The 19,915-nt window shown below is 33.7% G+C and overlaps 2 protein-coding genes across 2 annotated transcripts; one reads left to right on the top strand and one right to left on the bottom strand.

Annotated features, from left to right (window-relative positions):
- Window positions 1-4,888: 4,888 nt before the first annotated feature.
- Window positions 4,889-5,929, bottom strand: LOC132301664 (uncharacterized). The gene has a single exon (XM_059798904.1). The coding sequence runs from the start codon at window positions 5,927-5,929 to the stop codon at window positions 4,889-4,891; it is 1,041 nt and encodes a 346-aa protein (XP_059654887.1).
- A 693-nt stretch (window positions 5,930-6,622) lies between these two features.
- On the top strand, window positions 6,623-11,870 carry LOC132300645 (probable receptor-like serine/threonine-protein kinase At4g34500). Its single transcript, XM_059797821.1, has 7 exons — window positions 6,623-7,460; window positions 8,995-9,099; window positions 9,212-9,334; window positions 10,069-10,239; window positions 10,368-10,497; window positions 10,591-10,800; window positions 11,521-11,870. The coding sequence occupies exons 1-7, from the start codon at window positions 6,844-6,846 to the stop codon at window positions 11,638-11,640; spliced, it is 1,476 nt and encodes a 491-aa protein (XP_059653804.1). The 5' UTR covers window positions 6,623-6,843; the 3' UTR covers window positions 11,641-11,870.
- Window positions 11,871-19,915: the final 8,045 nt, after the last annotated feature.

Raw genomic sequence — 19,915 nt, 5'->3', positions numbered from 1 at the left:
TAAGTCATACAATTTTTTTCAATGAGTGCGCTCTTGTTCTCACTTAGCATAATTTAATTGTTTTTACACTCTCACTCAGACTGACTTTTGTTGTGCTCGATAAAAAAGAAAGAAGAGGCGTAGAGAGAAAATAAGAAGAAAGGAATAAATTAACTTCCTTTATTAGGTAGAAATAATACAAATAAGGAAAGGAGTAGAGGAATGATCCGCGAAAGAAAGGAGAAGAGGAATGATCTGCAAATTTTTATCCACCAAAAAATAAGCAAAAGAAATAAAAGAAGACAAATGGATTATTATAAAAGTTTTAAATTAAATATTTTAATAAATTATACAAATTTTAAATTACAATACCATCCTCTATAAATTATAATATTATTAATATTATTGCATACAATAGTAAAAACATTTAAAATTTTCTCTTTCCTTCTCTGAACTATAAGAGCCCATTTGGCATCCGTTTTGTTTTTGTTGTTTTTGTTTTTGGAAGACTACAGTTTCGATTTTAGCAACAAAAGAATGTTTGGTGCGGTCTTGTGTTTATTTTATACAGTGTTAAGACACTTCATGAACAATGATCCAAAACCAAAATACCAAAAAAATATTTTTTCTTATTTTGACATATGTTCATGGTCCAAAACCATAACAATAGCGCAATACGGACCATAACATTTCACAGCAAAATTTCGTTCATAAACATACTTCTGATTTTTTTTTTTTTTTCAAAGCACTCCTATAGAAAAAATACTGTTTCTATTTTAACCAAATACAAAATGCCTAAAACAAAGTGCATGCCAAACGGGCCCTAAGCTTATTCTTTTCTTTTCTATTAAACCGGACAAAAACAAAAAAAATACACTTCTTATTCTCTTGAAATATTTCATCCATTTATTCTTCTCTCCCTTCCCTCCAACTTTTATCTTTCCCACCTAACATAGCATTGGAGAAAAAGCAAAACGATTTCCCCCCGCCAAAGGGCACTATAGCCACAATCATGAAACCAAAAGCTGCAGTAGCTTTGGTTCGGCTCGGGGTTCCACCAGGTCGGTGTGAACAGCAATCCCAATTTGAGCACTTAGTTAGGTGAGTCCTTTTGAATATGTGTAATATAAATAATTCACGGTAATATTTTATAGAAATATATAAGTAAAACCAAAACATTTACAATTATATGCATGTTCTTAACTTAGAAATCTTTTTAAAAAAATGAAAAACTCTAAAAATAGAATATCCATTTACATATATATTCGATATAATAATTGATTTAAATAGATTCACGATGTGATGGAATTTTAGTCTAACCAAACTCATTTTTATCCTTTGATTATATTGTATTTTATATCCGTCTTCACAAGGACACCAACAAACACATAAAATTGTGTGCTCCAATATGAAAGGAGGGAGAATGTTGACTTTAAAGTAAAGGGAACGTAAATCGTATGCAATTTCCCTCTGCATTCTTGCCAACCAAACACGAAATATAGATTTAAAAATGGGTTCCGAGCAGCGGGTCATACTAATTGGATGGACAATTTATTTTTTATAACTAGGAATCCAAATCTTGGTGGGCCTTATTATTTAATTCAAGATCTACACGCCACCTGAAATAGGTGAAATTAATAGGACAGTGAAAATCTCTGGTAGGCTTTATTTTTAGGATGATTATAAAAAACCAATTATATTATTAGGAATAAGGATGGGGTTGTTTTGAAAAATTCTGACAAGTTTTGAAACTATGTTGAAGAAAGGTTGTCCCGTCCCATCCTGAATATATTATAAATTTATTAAATTATTTTTACATATTATGATATTTTATTAAAATAATTTAACTATATATATATATATATATATACATAATCCTAATCTACATTTTATTTTATATTTTAAGTTTTGTGAAAAAAAAACAAAAAAGAGCTACGATGATAAAAAATCTCCACCCTAATCTCGTTTGTGGCAGTTTTAAAGAACCGATTAAGTGAATGGGTGCAGTTTTTAAAAAGTTCGACAAGTTTTGAAACAATTATGTGATGAAAAAATTAAAGCAGAGATAGAAAATTAGATACGGCCCATTGCCATTCCTAACCTGAAATTTGTAATGCCACGTGTGCAAAAGCACCGACAATTACATGACCCAGCCAAATTTTATCAACTCCGATCCAGGTCAGTTTGGTCAGTCCGGTCGTCTGAACCACCACTTTGTATGCACGGATACTCATAAAAATTGCATGTGTGACACGATAAGTCAAAAAAGGTCCAAAATAAAAAATAAAAAAAAAATAATGAATAGAACTACATGTGAAAAATAATAATAGTATATATATAAAAGAGTAAATTTTACTCATTTTATTTACAGCATAATGAACCAAATCAGTAATTTAAATTTTTAGAGTTAGATGTTTCTTATTTTTATTTTCTAAAATTAATTTTAAATTTATCTAATATATTTTGAAATTGCATTGAAATTACACTATTTTAGATAAAATAATCACAAAATTATCACGTAGTATCTTTAAAATATTCCAATTGTTTCTCTATCGTGTTACAACTACAGTGAAAAAAATATTCAAAATTCACAATTCCTTTAACCATGTGGAACACATGTTTGGGGGCATAACTCAAGATTGTTTATATATTCTAGTCTAACAAGTATGTATACGACTACAGGGTGCAAATATGATATGATAAAACAAATCGAAAAAAAAAAAAGTATTGAGTACGGTGGGATACCGCAAATATTAATATTAATAATAATAATAAATACATTTATATATATTATTTTTTTTATATTAATTTCTTGTAATATTATGAACCTAAATACAATCATTATTACAATGCAGAATATAAGAGTTCACTTCAAAAAACAAAAAACAAGCATTCTTCTTGTTCATCACTTAATAAAATTTGAATTTTTCTCAACACTTATACTATTTACTATCGTGGAAAAAGTTATATTTTAATGTTCAAAACTTGTTAAAAATGTATTTTGAAAGATTTGAGAAGTTTTTGAAAAGTATCGGATACGTGTGAGAAATTAAAATATATAATTTAAGATTTTGGATACGTTAAAGAAATATCGGACATGTATTCACAATTATTCAAAAAGTATCGATATCCGACACATATAGAATATGAGTCGTCACCCGCGTAGAAATGTTTGTCCTTTCTAATTCCTAGTGTTAAAAGAATTTTTCATTATTCTTAGAAGTTGACCACAATATGCATTGCTCACTTGTCAATCTCTTATAGGAATATTGGCTATTAGTGAATGAACTTTGAGTTTGAGATTTAGAGGGGGAGTTAATGTGACATAAAGATATAAAGAAAGAGATGTATTTTGGCAAATTATTAGAGAGAGAGGTCAACTCATCTTTGACTGGCAGGTTGATAAGGGTATTTTAAACTTTTTCATGCATATTTATTAAGAGTAAGAATGGATAGTTAAAACATTTTGGTAAATTGGTAAACATGGAGCACGGTTCACTGTATGGGTGAATACGCGACGTATTATTTGATTCATAACTCTTTTTTAAGGGTCTGATACTATTACACATCTCCATTAATCGGCTGATTCGACCGATTTACACCGATATTCACCCGAATCCATTACACCACAACTACGAACCATGACATTGAGTAATTAGGTAATTCGATGAAAAAATGTATTTTAGAATAAGAAAAAAAATTGAACAGTGATTATTGTTAATATGTTATTATTAATGTTGAATAATTATTAGTCAAACTAGATAGTGATTGTTGTTGATTTTTTTTTATTTTTCCTATGAAAAAAAAAAAAAAAAAAATTGTTGATACTTTTTAAAGATTTGGTAGATTGATACCCTTTTTAGGCCATTCGCAGTGGGCTCGCGGAAGGCCCTTTTCGCGAGCCAAACCAACTTTGGCAACTCCAGCAGGCTTGTGAAAATGGTAGGGCCCAGATTAGGCTCGCGGGCCGGCTCGCGGTATTCCACGAGCCGGCCCGCGATCGTGATAATTTTTTTTTTTGTTTTTTCTAGTTTGAAACGGCGCCGTTTAGGCTGCCTTTTTTTTGTCCAAATGCAAGGCAGTTTCCAAACAGTTAAGGCACTGTTTGGCAGATATTTTTTTTTATTTAAAAAAAACCTAAAAATAGGTTCAAATGAGCTCTCTTTTTTGGAAAAAAAATAAAATAAAATTCATTAAATAAAAAATATATTGTTTAGGCACTATTTATCGAAAAAAAAAATTTATTTGGGCCAAAAAAAATTTCAAAAAGCTTTTGTTTTATTGGTTTTTTTTTCCTTAAAATTTGTTTTTTTATTATTATTATTTTTTGCTTTAAATTGTAATCCTTATTTTCTTATTCCAATTCATTATTTTTAATCCTTATTTTGTAATCCTTATTTATTTGGGACAAAAATAAATAAATAAAAAACTTTTTTTAACACTTTTTGTTATAAAAAAAAAAAAATTAAAATTACAAATTCATCTACTTATTCCCATAGAATTTTCTAATACTTATTTTCTTATTCCAATTCATTATTTTTAATCTTAAAAAACCATTACATAATAAAAATTCTAGTACACGAAATGTCATAACATCTTAAAAGCAAATAAAATGTAACATAAATTAAACATCTTCATCAGCATAGCGGTTTCACAAATTTTCTATCAAATCATTACTCAACCACGTATTTGTCTCTCTGTTGCGAATCTGAAGTTGGCAAGAGGATATGTGTGCCGCTAAAATTAATGGGTATCGACTTAAAGTGGGAATCGGGATTGCATCCTCCGGTGGCGGAGTCCATCTTTCAACATTTGCGTGACGCTCATCTTCAATGATCATATTGTGAAGGATGATGCATGTTTTCATTATGAGGCGAAAGTCATCTTTCTCCTAGTAACGCACTGGTCCTTACATTATTACCCACTTGATTTGCAATACCAAAGCCCGTTCCACATCTTTTCTTGCTACCTCTTGTCGCTGAGCAAATAATTTTTCTTTTGTAGTAGTTGGGTGCGGGATGGTCTGCATCAAAGTTGCCCACTTAGGGTATATACCATCAGACATGTAATACCCCATTCTATAGTGATGTCCATTCACTACATAATTAACCGGAGGTAATTGGCCATTGATGATGCCGTTAAATACCGAGGAATGATCCAACACATTTATATCATTGTGTGAACCCGGCATTCTGAAGAATGCATGCCAGATCCACAAATCTTGTGAGGCAACTGTTTCCAATACGAGAGTATTCTTACCAGATCGTCCCCTATGTGTGCCTTGCCACTCCACTGGGCAATTCTTCCACTCCCAGTGCATACAATAGATATAACCAAGCATACCCGAAAAACCTCTCTGCTCCCCTTCTTCAACCAACTGTGCTATGTCGGCTTCGTTGGGTGGGCGCATATACTCCTCTGTATACATAGCAACAATAGCATTACAAAATGCCTTCAAGCATTTAATGGCAGTGTTCTCGTTGATTTTAATATACTCATCATAGTGATCGGCTGCACAATCATATGCGATTATACGAACAGCAGTTGCCATCTTCTGTATAGAAGACAACCCCAGACGACCAGTTGCATCCTTTTTTTGGACAAAGTAGTCATCATAAGCTTTGACAGCATTAAGGATATGAAGAAAAAGTTCTCGTTGCATCCTGAATCGCCTGTGAAAGTACTCCGGTGGATATGTGCAATTCTCATTGAAGTAGTCTTTCATTAGCTGATAGTGACTTCCCTCTCGGTCACGATGAATGTACTGCTTCTTTTTACGGACTTGAAATACTTGCTCGACTATTTCTGGCCTCACTGAATTCATAATCTCATAGAATTCATCTTGATCCTGTTGAATCAACGCCCCAAAAGGATCACCTTCCGAAGAGGACGACGAGGAAGATGAAGAATTAGAGTCTGCCAAAGGAAAAGCTTGTGATGACGAAGCCATTCGAATTTTGAAATTGAAAAAGATGGGGTGATGATATTTTGCTACAATGGAGATAGATGATTATAGTGATGATTTTCAAATGAGCAAATGAGTTTCATTATATAAGATGAAAATATAGCCGTTTAAAATTCAAATTTTAAAAATATAGCCGTTAAAAATTCAAAATTTAAAAATATAGCCATTTAGGAAAAGTTAAAAAAAAAAAAAAATTTAATTTTTTATTATTATTTTTTTCGGAGAGCGAAAATTCGGAGAGCCTGATGGAGTGTATGTTTTTGGAGAGCGAAAACTGCTGACGTGGCTTTTGAAATTGCTGATGTGACTCTTGAAAAAGCTGATATGACGTTTTTAGAGAGTTAAAATTCGGAGAGACCGGTGCGAATGCTCTTAAAATTTCCTAATTTTTTTATTTTATAATATGGAATGTAAGTTCTTGTGGGCCTTGTCTTTGGAGTGCAGATCCAAACGTCACCTGAATCGAGTAATGCCACGTAGGCAGATGCACCGACAGTTACATGACACAGCCCCAAATTTTATCAACTCCGATCGAGGCCATTTTGGTCATTTTGTTAGCTGGAACGACCGCACTGTCCGTATCTCACTGTTTAGTGGCATTTCTGTAATAATTGTAAAATCTCGACCCGTTTTATTACAACTCATCTCTTCCTTTCTTTTTCTCACTCTACTCTTTTTCAACTTTTGTATCCGTTGAATGCGCACTCTCAACCCCAAAACCTCACCAATGCTTCTGCTTTCTCTGATTGCAGACATGAAATTCTAGGGTTTTTTTTTTTTTTTCTTTCTCATCAAACAAACAAAATCTCAATCTCAATTTTCTTTCAAATGCCGAGTCTGTAGTGTTCGAGTCAACTCACACACATTATTTTTCTCTCTCTAGATTCCCGCCGGTAACAATGGCGGTCACTGGCGACAAATCCGGAGAAACCCAAAACTCGGACGACTCTCTCTCGCACAAAATCACCTCCAAAACTCTATTTCTCGGACTGAAACTCTACGTTGTGATCGGAATATTGGTTGTAGTTCTGATCGCAGTTTCCGTCTTGATCGTTCTCCGTCTCCGTCGGAATCGAAGCTTGAAGAAGAAGAAGAGTCGAATGCTCGTAAAACAGGGTTCAGGATTAGCACCGTTAGTCTCCAAAGAGATCATCGAAGTCAAAGATTCGGATCGTTTGGAAAGTTGCAAAATCGGTGAATTTGAAAAGAAGGAGAAGAAGGCAATTGGGAAGTTGGGGTCGGAGAAGGAGGTTAGGATTGAGGTTGTTGAGGGGAAGAAAGGGAGGTCGGAGAGCACCGAGTCCGGCGGAAGCCGGAGCGAGACGTCGTCGTCCGCGGTGTCGGTGGACGGCCTGAATATTGGTTGGGGCCGGTGGTATAGCTTGAAGGAGCTGGAGATGGCGACTGGTTGGTTTGCGGAGGAGAATGTGATCGGAGAAGGTGGTTATGGTGTTGTCTACAAAGGGGTTTTGCAGGATGGGTCTGTGGTGGCTGTGAAGAGTCTTCTGAACAACAAGTCAGTCACATTGTTCCAATTCAATCTCTGTTTTTTTTTTCAAGAATATTTTGAAACTAATATTGTTTCTTTTCAATTTTTATTTTAAATTCAAGTTTTAATTATTTTGTTTTTATTTGATACTTATTTGATTTTGGGGTTGAATTGTTTTAACAAACACTGTTGGTGGTATGTTATGATCTTTGATGGAAGACTATGGGAAGCTTCTTAGAAATTCAGTCACATTGTTCCAAGAACATTTTGAAACTAATTTTTTTTTTTCATAAGAAAAAAACCTTCAAGTTTCAATTACGGAGTATATTTTGTTGTTATTTGATATTTATTTCATAATGTTGTTGAATTGTTTATTAACTGGTACAGTACTGTTTGTATGTTATGATCTTTGATAAGAGACTATGGGAGCTTCGTAGATGCTTCTCTGGATCTGGACTATTTTGTCTGGGTTCATAACTGGATTTTTCTTTCCTTTTTGTACTAGTTGCTTCTTATTATTAGCAAAAGTAAACGACTGCATTCTTCTTTATTCCTTTTTGTTCTTTCCCATTATTTTTTTATTCTTTAACTTTTTTTTTTTTAATTTTTATTTATTTATTTTTTTCCTTTAAAAATTTATCTTTTTACTTGTTTTCATTTTAGTCTTTATTTTGGGAGGGAAGAGTTTATTGTAATTTTTTTTGGGGTGCAAGAAAAATATATTATTTTTAATTCCGGTACCAGCTCGGCACAGTTGATCACTTATAAAATTTATGAATCTGAGGGAATGATCTTCATTTGATTTGGAAAATTGTTAATATTTAGGTAAAATGACCTTTTTATGAACAGGAATTAGGTGTGACAGGCAATTTACTATTTGATTTTGATCAAGAGAAACATTTATCATCCCTAAAATACGAGATGAGAGTGGGCTGCATAATTTGCACTGTGTGGAGTATTGGAAGGGAAAAGTGGTGCATAGTGCTGCTCCACAATGTGCAATAATTGCATTTTCATATGATGCTGCACTGAACTGATATAATTATTAACTTTGAAGATTTTAATAAAGAATTGAAATAAAAATCTCAATTTCTTATTATTTTTGTGTGTTATTCTCTTTAAATTTGTCACTTGGTAAGTTTCAGGATCAATATCGACTACAATCGTTTGCAATAGAATTCTTTTGAGGATATTGAAAGGGTTTGAAGAGGTTGTTTTAGCCTTTTAGGTCATAAATGCTCAATTTGGTGTTTTTGAAGAATTGTTTCTTCATTCCATGATAGCAGGCTCTTGCAGATTCATGATGATGGGCAAGAATAACTAATTTTATTTCCAAGTCTTATAAATGTTTGAGATATGCTTCATGAAGTTTCAAGAATTGTGATTTCTTTACATTCATAAGTGTTGTTGGACATGCATTTGAGTTTTAGATAGGTTTATTTTCCAGGACATAGTTCTTTTAACTCCAGTTTCCGTAATGGAATCTGTATTGTATTTTGATAAATTTTCTTTCTTTTAAAATATTCCCATTAGTAGTTGACCCTGTGATTTCTTGTTTTAGGGGTCAGGCAGAAAAGGAGTTCAAGGTGGAAGTTGAAGCCATTGGAAAAGTGAGGCACAAGAACCTTGTGGGTCTAATTGGGTACTGTGCAGAAGGTTCTCAGAGGTATTTTTCACAGGCCTATTAGCTTCATTTTATTTTGGTCTAACTAAAAATGCATAAAAGATCTTCTATTGTTCTCCTAAACCAGCCGTGGCAACTTCTACTGCTGATGCAGGTTGGTTGTGTACGAGTACATTGATAATGGCAATTTGGAGCAATGGTTACATGGTGACGTAGGGCCTGTTAGTCCTCTAACCTGGGACATTCGAATGAGAATTGCCATTGGGACTGCAAAAGGGTATGAAATCATAATATTGTTTTCTAATAGCCCAAGGATCTTTTTGACCTTGTTCATGATTCATTAGTCAAAACAAACCGAAAATCTTCCGTTACCATCATATATTGCTTATTCTGACGGTAATGTATCAACTTGTTTTTAAGTAGAACTGAATGTACTTACAGACTGGAATTGAATGTAATATATGTTCATGATGAAATCAATTTTATGACATCCTCTGGTCAAGAATGCTGCAGGGATAATTCTATGATTTGACATATTTCGTTAATAGCAGTTGAAACCATTAAAGTTACAATACCGTAATTAAAGCATAAGTTGAAGTAGGGTTTAACTAATTTTCTCTGGTTTCTGATGGGTTTAATAATATACATGGCACAATTAACTTCTACTAGTGTATTTGGGCATTCGATATGGGATTATATTTTGGAATGACACCATCTGCAATTCTAAGTGTATCCAGTTGTATCTTTTAAGATGGCATATTTGTCCTCATTTTTCTACAGCAGAATGCTGGGGTAAGCCTAACTCACAATAAATCAATTCAATTTCCACTAGACAACAAAATTCACTCGTAGGTTTTTACTTTTCCAATATTAGGGTGCTCTATTTTGTAGGTTTTTACTTTTCCAATATTAGGGGCTCTATTTTGTAATTCTTCATTTCATGTAGTTTTTAGCTTATTCACTGTACTATATTTTCACATAGATAACTGTTATATTTTTCATTCGTCACAGACTAGCCTATTTGCATGAAGGATTAGAACCCAAAGTTGTGCACCGTGATGTAAAATCCAGCAACATTCTTCTAGATAGAAGATGGAACGCAAAAGTATCAGACTTTGGACTTGCAAAGCTCTTAGGATCTGAGAAAAGCTATGTGACTACAAGAGTGATGGGAACATTTGGGTATGTTCTTTATTGAATTCTTACATAAGCTTTCATGGATCTGTTAATCAGACTCAAATGTGGATGATACATATCTCAATGCTCTCCGTTACTATTTTTGTTTTCTTTTGTATTGTTTGTTATTGCAGGTATGTTTCACCGGACTATGCAAGTACAGGTATGCTTAATGAAGGGAGTGATGTGTATAGTTTTGGAGTTCTACTCATGGAAATTATTACAGGAAGGAGCCCAGTTGATTATTCCAGAGCACCTGGAGAGGTTAAAAAAAAATAGTTCTTTTTCTTGTCCCCTTTTTCTTGCATTGGTTGCAACATCTATACAAGTAAATTGTTTCTATTGGCCAAATTTCAGATGAACTTGATTGATTGGTTTAAAGGAATGGTATCAAGTCGTCGGGGGGAAGAGGTGGTTGACCCCCTGATTGAAGTACATCCTTCTTCTAGAGCTTTGAAGCGGGCATTGCTGGTCTGCCTTCGCTGTATAGATCTGGATGCCAAGAAGCGTCCGAAGATGGGGCAAATTGTACATATGCTCGAGGCAGATGAATTCCCTTTTCGTGCTGTGAGCCCCCTATTCTCATACCTTTCATAAAATATAATTGAGTAATAAATAGTGTTCTGAATATCTGTAGTAATTGACTCGACAATGTTGCTTAGCTGATCATCACACAATGCTTCTCATAATGTTTATACTGCTTTTTAGTACGCATGCTTGGGAGGACAATCGAGTGCAAGCATTTTGTTAGGAGGGCTATGAAGTATTTGTTTTTGATGAATGTTACATGACTAAAATCATTATTCTTTACCAGAAGCTCAGAACTCCACAATGATTTGCTGTGTGAGTTGGTGCTAATCTGAGCAACATTTCAGAGTCCAGCTTTGACAATGGGAATAGGGTTGATAATGGAACATAAGCATGCTAGTTACGATGCCCTAATGCTAATTACTTTTGAAAAACCCCTATATAAATTCTGACCCATCAGTACAAAAAACAGGATATAGCATGTACTTCAATTACTCCGGTTACAGTACAACGAATTTTTGGATTAAATTTAGACATTGTAGCAAAAAGAAAAGTATGCCTGGTGAAAGAGCAATTCTACGCATTGATGACTGTTCTTTTATTAAATATTCTGGTGAACTGGTTAGAATATGTGCTCTAATTTCCGATCTATATAATTTATACATAGTTTCAGCAAGTCGCATTAATGAGATCATTTTCCTGATTTTCCTTTAGGTTCCCTAACTTGCCTCATCTAATTACTTGTTTCTTGTCCTGCAGGAACCCCGGTCAGTTAGAGAGACAGATCCTCTCCATTCCCACAAGGCTGTTCCGAATAAAGTTCCATTGGCATTGAAGGATGTTGTGGGTGGTGATGTGCAGAGACCGAAACGGAGATGATCCGTCTGTTGAAGGCACAATGCATAAGAAGGTAATATATAGCGTTGTATTGTGTATACTTTTACAATCATTCTACAAAGAAGAGTCACACCCTCCTGCTTATTTTCTGTATTCTTGTATTGAACACACTTTTATATCTTATATTTAGTTGATATGTCATAGAACCTCTCATTTAAACGAGCCTTGTAAATAAATGCTTTTTTCCCATTATATGTGAAGTTTTATAGTCTCTTCTGAGAATTATCTAAAAAAATAATAATTGTATTAGCATGTTAGGAAACCCTAATATTCTTTGTTTGAGAATTAGAGGATGGCCAAAGAATATGCAAAGCACCTCACTATGTGGAAAAAGTTTCGTTGCCATTTATCCAGGCAGACTAGTTTGACCTATTTATCAGACTGAAGCAATTTAGGCCAATCTAGTCGGTCTTAAAATCATTTTCCATTGCATTATTAAACATACTTAATTGGATAATCACTTAATCCGTCCCGTAAAAGAGTGGAGTTATTTATTTATCTGCTGGTCTACTAGCCAACCAAATCCTCAAGTGGCTTGTTAAAGATGTTCCTGTTATTGTCTTCCTTTTAGTGGCTTGTTAAAGATGTTCCTGTTATTGTCTTACTTTTTATTGCTTGACTTAATTGGATGAAGCAGCAGTAATGAAGAAGCCACCAATATATATATATACACACATTTATATATGTATATATATTTTCCGGAAGAAGCCACCAATATTGCTCTGCTACATACAGTATTCATTATGCCTGTGTTTAATGGAGCTTTGAAACCTCTTTGAGCGTTGTCTGCTTTAATGAGTGCACCACATGTCCTATGATCTCAAGTAGGCCCACTGGATTTTGATGCTCACAGTACTTTAAATTTATGAGGAGATATCATAAAAGAACACTTCTTGTGAGCTTTTTCCGACAATCCCATCCACCAAACAAAACATTTTAATTATTTATGTCCTTAAAAAGAAAAACAAATAAATCTATGAAAGATGCCTTGAAAGAAGGAAAATTTTCATCATACAATGTTTTTTCTGATAGAACATCACAAAATTTCTTATGTTGCGTTTGAAGCATTTCAATCTAGGCTTTGACAAGAAACATGGATACTTTGAGGAGAGCAGCGTATTCGGATATGTGTCGGTACTGACACTCTACGAATCTGTGTTTTATATTTCTTAAACGTATTTATAATTTTAAAATATATTTTTTCAAGTTCGAACACGATATTTTTTTATATATTTCTTAGATATTTTGACTGCGTATGACATTTCGTAACATATTTTAACAAATTTTGAATATTAAAATGTAACTTTTTCAACAATAATAAAATAGTATAATTGTTAATAAACGTTCAAATTTTATTACATAATGATTAGGGATGCTTATTTTATATGTTGTGAAACGAACTTCGATGTTATATTAATGATTGCATTTAGATTCGTAATATTTTTAAAAAATTTGACCAAAAACCACATTAAAAATTTGACCAAAAACCATGTTGGAAGGAGATTATGACTAATATCGTACTAATTTTGATATGGGTTTAAAGTAGTGAATTGTTTGAGCATTTATGTAAATGTCAATGGTAAAACTGAATGAGTTGAATGAATATAACTGATTTATGGAATCAAATGAAAATTAGTTGAATTTAGTCTATGGAGTCTAGATTTCCTATGAAAAATGCATGTAGTTTGATATCCAAATTTTTATTTTTTATTTTTTGTCAAACATTATGGGCCTATTTATACGCGTTTTGTTTTAGGCCTTTTGTTTTAACTTAAAACAAAACATGTTTGGTAATATTTATTTGTTGCAAGATCTTTGAGAGCAAAAACATGAAAACATGTTTGGTAAAAAATGTTACAAGTTTGAAAAATATAATGATTAGTTTAAAAATCTTATTTAAGAGTTTTTTTTATTTTTTAAATAATTAAGAAATTTACTAAATTATTGTTTCAATTTTTAACATTTTATCAATTGCTCTTTTATTCCATTTTTATTTTTTTATTATTTTATTTTATTTTATTTTTTTTTTGGCGCTGTTACCAAACAGACCCTGAGCATACATAATCATGTAAAATGCATGTAGTTTGGTATCCAAAAAGATTTTCTTGATGTCAAACATTATGCACACATAATCAATAAGAAAGATGAAAAAAAAAAATCAATAAGAAAGAAACATACTCTGTGACTTTAAGGTATGACCAGTATTTCAAATTGGATTGTAGTGTAAAACTTGATCATGATTTTCAAGTGGACTTAGATCGCTTCCTTGAGTTCAAATTGTCTATTTACTATTTTGCCCAAATGTTGGAACCACTCTTAAATCATTTGATTATCAATACCATGTCTAAAGTCGTCATCAAGAACATACCTACGGTTTCCTTTAATTGTCCGCATTTTAATTCATAATTTTTTAATTTATCATATAATTTATTGAAATCGGTTTCTCCATTCCAAAAATCTTATGACAATGTCTGTCATTTCCACCAAGAATCAACATGATTTTTTCACTGAAAAATGATACAATGCTACACTTGACGCTACAAAGAATGATTTGATTGAATTTCACATCATCTCCTTTAAATAGAAAATAAGGGTAATGTAAATTAAATGACAGAAAAGGGAATAGCCATTGAACCGTACCATATATCTCCTTCTCTATGGCTCAACGAGTTTATTTGCGAATTTTAAAATTTAATAAGTTTAAGGCGCAGGGTTCGAGTCTCGCTGAGTGTTTTTTGTGGCTAATTTTCATTGTCCCGCAGTGACTTACCTGGCTTAGGTGGGGAGGCACTTTTCTAAATTCTCGAAAATTAATCAGGATGTTGAGGGACTTAAAGAATTTGTGCATTCTGGACACCTGAATTAATTAAAAATAATAATAATAAAAATTTAAAAAAACTTTGACCATAAATCTGTCTCAATTTCAAATTCTTTATTATTCTCTTGTTCACGTCATTGAACCTTACCAATAATTAGTCAACTTTTTTAGTTGATAAACTTCAACAACTATCTTACGAGTATTAAATTGGTACTCAAATATTATTTCACCACAGCCGCCCACCATCCTTCTCCATGCCTTAAATATTATTTCATAATGGCACACCATCCTTCTTCTTGCCTTATTATTTACTCTCCACATCATAACTTATACGGCAGGCCATTGTGGTGCCATGTCACTGCTCATTTGTTGTCACCTACATCGTTCAAGCCATTGATGATGACACTTGACTGCCAATTTAAGGTGGCAGTACAAAAATATACCACCAAATATTTAAGTTGCAAAATACACCACTAACAAATTGATCGAAATAACAAAACATATTACCTATAAAGCCATTAAAATAGCACAATATGTCATTATTCAACTACTAAGAAGCACGAACACGGACATGGAACACAAAATACGGGTACGATATGATACAGATACGGCGATACGTCAAATTTTTAAAAAATAAGATACGGACACGACAAGAATACGACAATAAAATAAAATAATTAATTATTATAGATATATATAAAAATAATACTAGTAATTGTGTTTTTTCAATTTCTCCTCTATTCTTAACCCTTTTAAATTAGGCCCACTAAATATTTTGAGCCTAAAGCCCAAATTTTATTTATATATAAACAAAGAAATAAATATCTATATATTCAATAGGGCTAAGTTTTATCCGTAACCAAACAAGGGATAAAAGTAGATAAGGTTTAACTTTTTGTTTGCACCATAAAATAAATTTTTATATGACACATGGTGTTGTTTGATTGGAAGAGAAGATTTATACCGTGTTATTAAAAAAGGGACTCTTATTTTATGAAAAATGGAGTCTAAAGTCACGTGGGTTTGTTTCAGAATAAAGTTTGGATAAGGATAAGATGGATAAAATCTTCAGACAAAGTGTTTGAATTCAAATAGGATATTTGAATTTAAACAACATGAAAGTAACAACTACTTTCAACCGCCACAAGATTTTTCTATAAATAGTACTCGAAGACATCTGTGCAAAAGGTCCCTGACCAACACAATGCATTTTCTTTATCAATGTTTTTCATTCTATGCAATTTCATTCAACCAAATAATTTGGCATGCCTGGTGGGACACCAAAAGTGTCTAAATCTATGCCATTTACTCGGTCTCAGTTGCAAAATTTGCCTGAGAAACAGCCTCAACATTAGGAATAAGAGGCTAAAATTGAAGTAAATCAACAGCCAAGTAATTAGATGTTGGCTAAGAATATTAATAATTTAGTGCAACGGATGGAAATTTCTAACCGTACCTTTCATGGAGCACTAAAGCCAATCCATAACACATTGGCTAATTTGAGTAACTCTTTGGCCGTCCTATCAACAAGGTTTGATCAACACCTTATGGCACGATCAAATGCTACAGATACTTTATTGCATGCACAACAACAAGTTCTAGTGCCTATTGGGGTTCAACAGAATTACTACTAACAACAGCGGCAAGGGTTTCAACCCTTTCTGCAGCCGTTGCATGGACAGTATCCACCCCAGGCTAATCAATCGCAGGCTAATTAGCCGTAACATCAGACACCAGCAGAGTAATCGGAGGGGTCAATCAGAATGTGAATTGGCCACCACTTAATCCAATTTATCAATACCAACCACAGGTATGTCAGCCCCAAGAGGGGTAAGATAATTTTAATGCTGGTTTTAATTTTCCAGCGCCTCAGCCTCAGGTGTCGTATATGCCTTAGCCTCAGGCGCCGAATGTGCCTCAGCCTCAGGCGCCGAATGTGCCTCAAACTCAGGTGTCTTATGTGCCTCATCCTCTGGCACCTTATATGCATCAGCCTCAAGCACAACAGCCAAACCATCAACCCTTTATGGTTGATAGAGATCAATTGGCTAATTTAATTGAAGAAACTTATGGACCATCCCCAAGAAGAGTTGGTTGCCTTACATATAGGAAGCCATATCTGGGTTATATAGACCCATATGAGTTTCTAAAAGGCTATAAAGTTCCCGATTTCGTTACCTTTTCGGGAGAAGACTCCACTTCAACCATAGAACACATTAGTCGATTTTTCATTCAATGTAGTGAGGCTGGAGCGAATGAATTCTTAAAATTAAGGTTATTTGCTAATTCCCTTAAAGGGACCGCATTTTATTGGTATATAAATTTACCGGCAAATTCGGTCTATACTTGGCAACAATTGGAAGAAAACTTTCATACCTAATTTTATAAGACCATACCAAAGGTGTCGATGGCTGACTTATCTAGGCTATCCCAAATGCCTGGAGAAACGGCTGAAGCCTTTATTAGAAGGTTAAAAAGTGCGAGAAATAAATGCCAAGTAGCCCTTTCAGAAACTGAATATATGAGTCTAACTTTGAATGGTTTAGACTTTGAATTACGAAGGAAATTTAAGGGAATGCAATTTTAGGATTTGTTCCAACTAGCCTCTAGTGCTATAAGATATGAAAAGGTCCCGAAAGAAGAACAAGATAAAATGAATGCCTCTAGGGGTACCTATTATAGGGACCCAAACTATGAAATTCATGTGACAGAGGCATTGAATAATAATTATGTCAAAGATCTTACTTATGAGAATCATTTGACAAAGGCTGAAAGTGACATTAAAGTTGACGCTGCAGAATTGATAAAAATTAAGCATTACATATGTCGAGCGTTGAAAAAGCCTCTGGAAAGGGATAATTGTAACGACCCGGGTTTTTCAACCCTGGAGCGTCAGTGATGACCCGAAAGTTGATCCGATAATGGATCTAGATGCGGAAACAAAAGGAACAAGACAATGGTCTCTCGATGCATAACACACCTCTAAGACCCTAAGATGACCTTCCATGAGGTCATGGAACTCGAAGGAATAACCGAAAGTGAAAGATAAAATAAAAAGGTCACTTAGTACCCTATGGCACCAGTGACAACCAAAGGAGCAAGATCTAATTCAAACTAGACCATGTACGCCATTAAATGGCTCAAGTAAGCTCAACAATGTCAAGTGGAAGTAAATCAATTGGTACAAGCTTGAAGGAGCAACAACCAAACAAAATCAACAAAGCAGTTGAAAGTGGGTTATTTCGATCGACCGAAACTCACAGAAACATTTCTGAAGTCTAAATTTTGAGGTAAGGCTGGTTCGGTAGACCGACTTGAGCCATCGGTCGACCGAAATGGAGTTTCGATCGACCAAAAACTCCTCGAAGGGCTGCTGGAATTGGACTTTGCACTGTGCAATTGAAATGCACAAAGAACCGATCGACCAAAATTAGCCATCGGTCAACCGAAAAAGGTCGAAAATGTGAAAATCAGGCCTGCTATGCACCAAGGCTGAAAAAAAATTCCTAAGTCTCATTTGCACTCCCCATGGCATAATCAATTTACATTATATGCTAATGTGTGATGATGTGAACATACGTGCAAGTGTAAAATGACATTTTAGACATGCTATAATGGCCCATGGCCTTATTACAATTCATTTACAAAATTTGACATGCTAAACTTCCAAACTTGGGAAAATTACATTTTTAGACAAAACCTGGCACCAAATGAGTACAAGTGTAGATATAAATATGTTTGGCCTTTGGCCTCATGTCATACATATCAAATACAATGCAAAAGGTGCACTTATGCACACATTACATATTCAGAACAAAATTACAACTTTTGTTATATAAAGCTACAAATAGGATTTCATGCTAACATTTTCATGAAAATGATTCTTCAAGTCTACGAACTTCCATGGCATAGTGTGCATCCCAAATCAAGGTCGCTGTACCTGAAGAATGTCCCCACTACGTGGGTGAGTAACATAAAGCTACTCGTAGGAGATGAACATGCATCGATCTAGTAATTTTACAATTATACCACCTTAAGGTGAAACATGTTAAAGGGCTCATGCCACCTAACGTCTATGTCAAAGTGAGACTCAGGGATCATCCTAAGCTACTCATGCAATTGAAATGAATAACGTCATATAAGTATATATGCTCAAGTATACTAAGCAATATTAAAACATGTTATACAACATACAAGCATACATTTCCAAGTATACTAAACTATATTAAAACATGATACATGATATTCAAGTACACATGCTCACAAGTATACTAAATCATTTTAAACGGGATAAACAATATCTAGCATACATACACAAGTATAAGATATATGTATAGAGTACTCATAAATTAAGTATACAAACACAAGTATACTAAGCTAAACACGTATGCACAAGATAAGTATACATCGCACAAGTATACTAAAATGAAATCCGCATTCACAAGACAAGTATACTAAGTGTAAGTACACTAGATAGAGTTCAGATACACCAACAAGGATACAAGTTCAAGTATACAGTTTTAAGTATATTAAATGAGATCAAAATACATAAGCAAACACCAATTCTCAAGCTACAAGTAATCCATGATTAACAACTTGAAATTGAATGCGAAAATAAAGTAGAAGACTATGACATGTGGCCACTAGACCAAGCAAGTGTTTTCGGAAAATTACGACCCACAAGGCACTACCTAGTGCGCACATGCATAAGTTATTCCGGGCAATTACGACCCACAAGGTACTACCTAGTGCGCACTTATGACTTAGAAAACTCTTGTCTCCGTACTAGAGCCAAACCCTAGCCATTACGTGAAATATGTCCTTACAAGCTTTCCAAAAACAATAAGTTCAAAACTTATGCAAAATCAATAAGTTAAACAAACTTATACATCTCAAATAATATCTAGGAATCAATTTATATGCACAAGTAAGGTTAAATCCACACAAACCATGTCCTAGAGTTCAAGTCTAGATAGCATATGACATGTCAAGCCTCCAATATGCAATTTATACACCAAAACAAGAATATTTTATAACAATTGAGCCACATTACCACACTAAGCCACAAGTACTAAATAAGTCCCAATTTAGTAACTAGCTTCTAAGGCAAACAATTGTAATATTCTAACAAGTTATATACCTACACAAGATATATCTAAACAAGCTAGGTAAGACAATGATATCACATATCATGCTAAATCAAATCACCATCTTTAGAGCCCACAAGTACTAATTCTACAACAGGTTAGTAGCATGCTCACAAGATAATTAAACAGATTACATTTCAAGGAATTATCAACCTATCACATCCAATATCAATTTAGGTGACTAGCACACTTAAAATAAAATTAATTAAGCTAATTAATTAATTTTTCTCTACATTTTCAAACATATCCAAATAACCTCAATTTAACATATGTTAAAGAACTCACCAAGGCC

The sequence above is a fragment of the Cornus florida genome, unplaced genomic scaffold (genome assembly GCF_030987335.1).
Source record: "Cornus florida cultivar Cherokee Brave unplaced genomic scaffold, ASM3098733v1 CherokeeBrave_3.0.0_Hap2_Chr03, whole genome shotgun sequence".
NCBI lineage: Eukaryota > Viridiplantae > Streptophyta > Magnoliopsida > Cornales > Cornaceae > Cornus > Cornus florida.
This window is presented reverse-complemented; position numbering and strand designations above follow the sequence as displayed.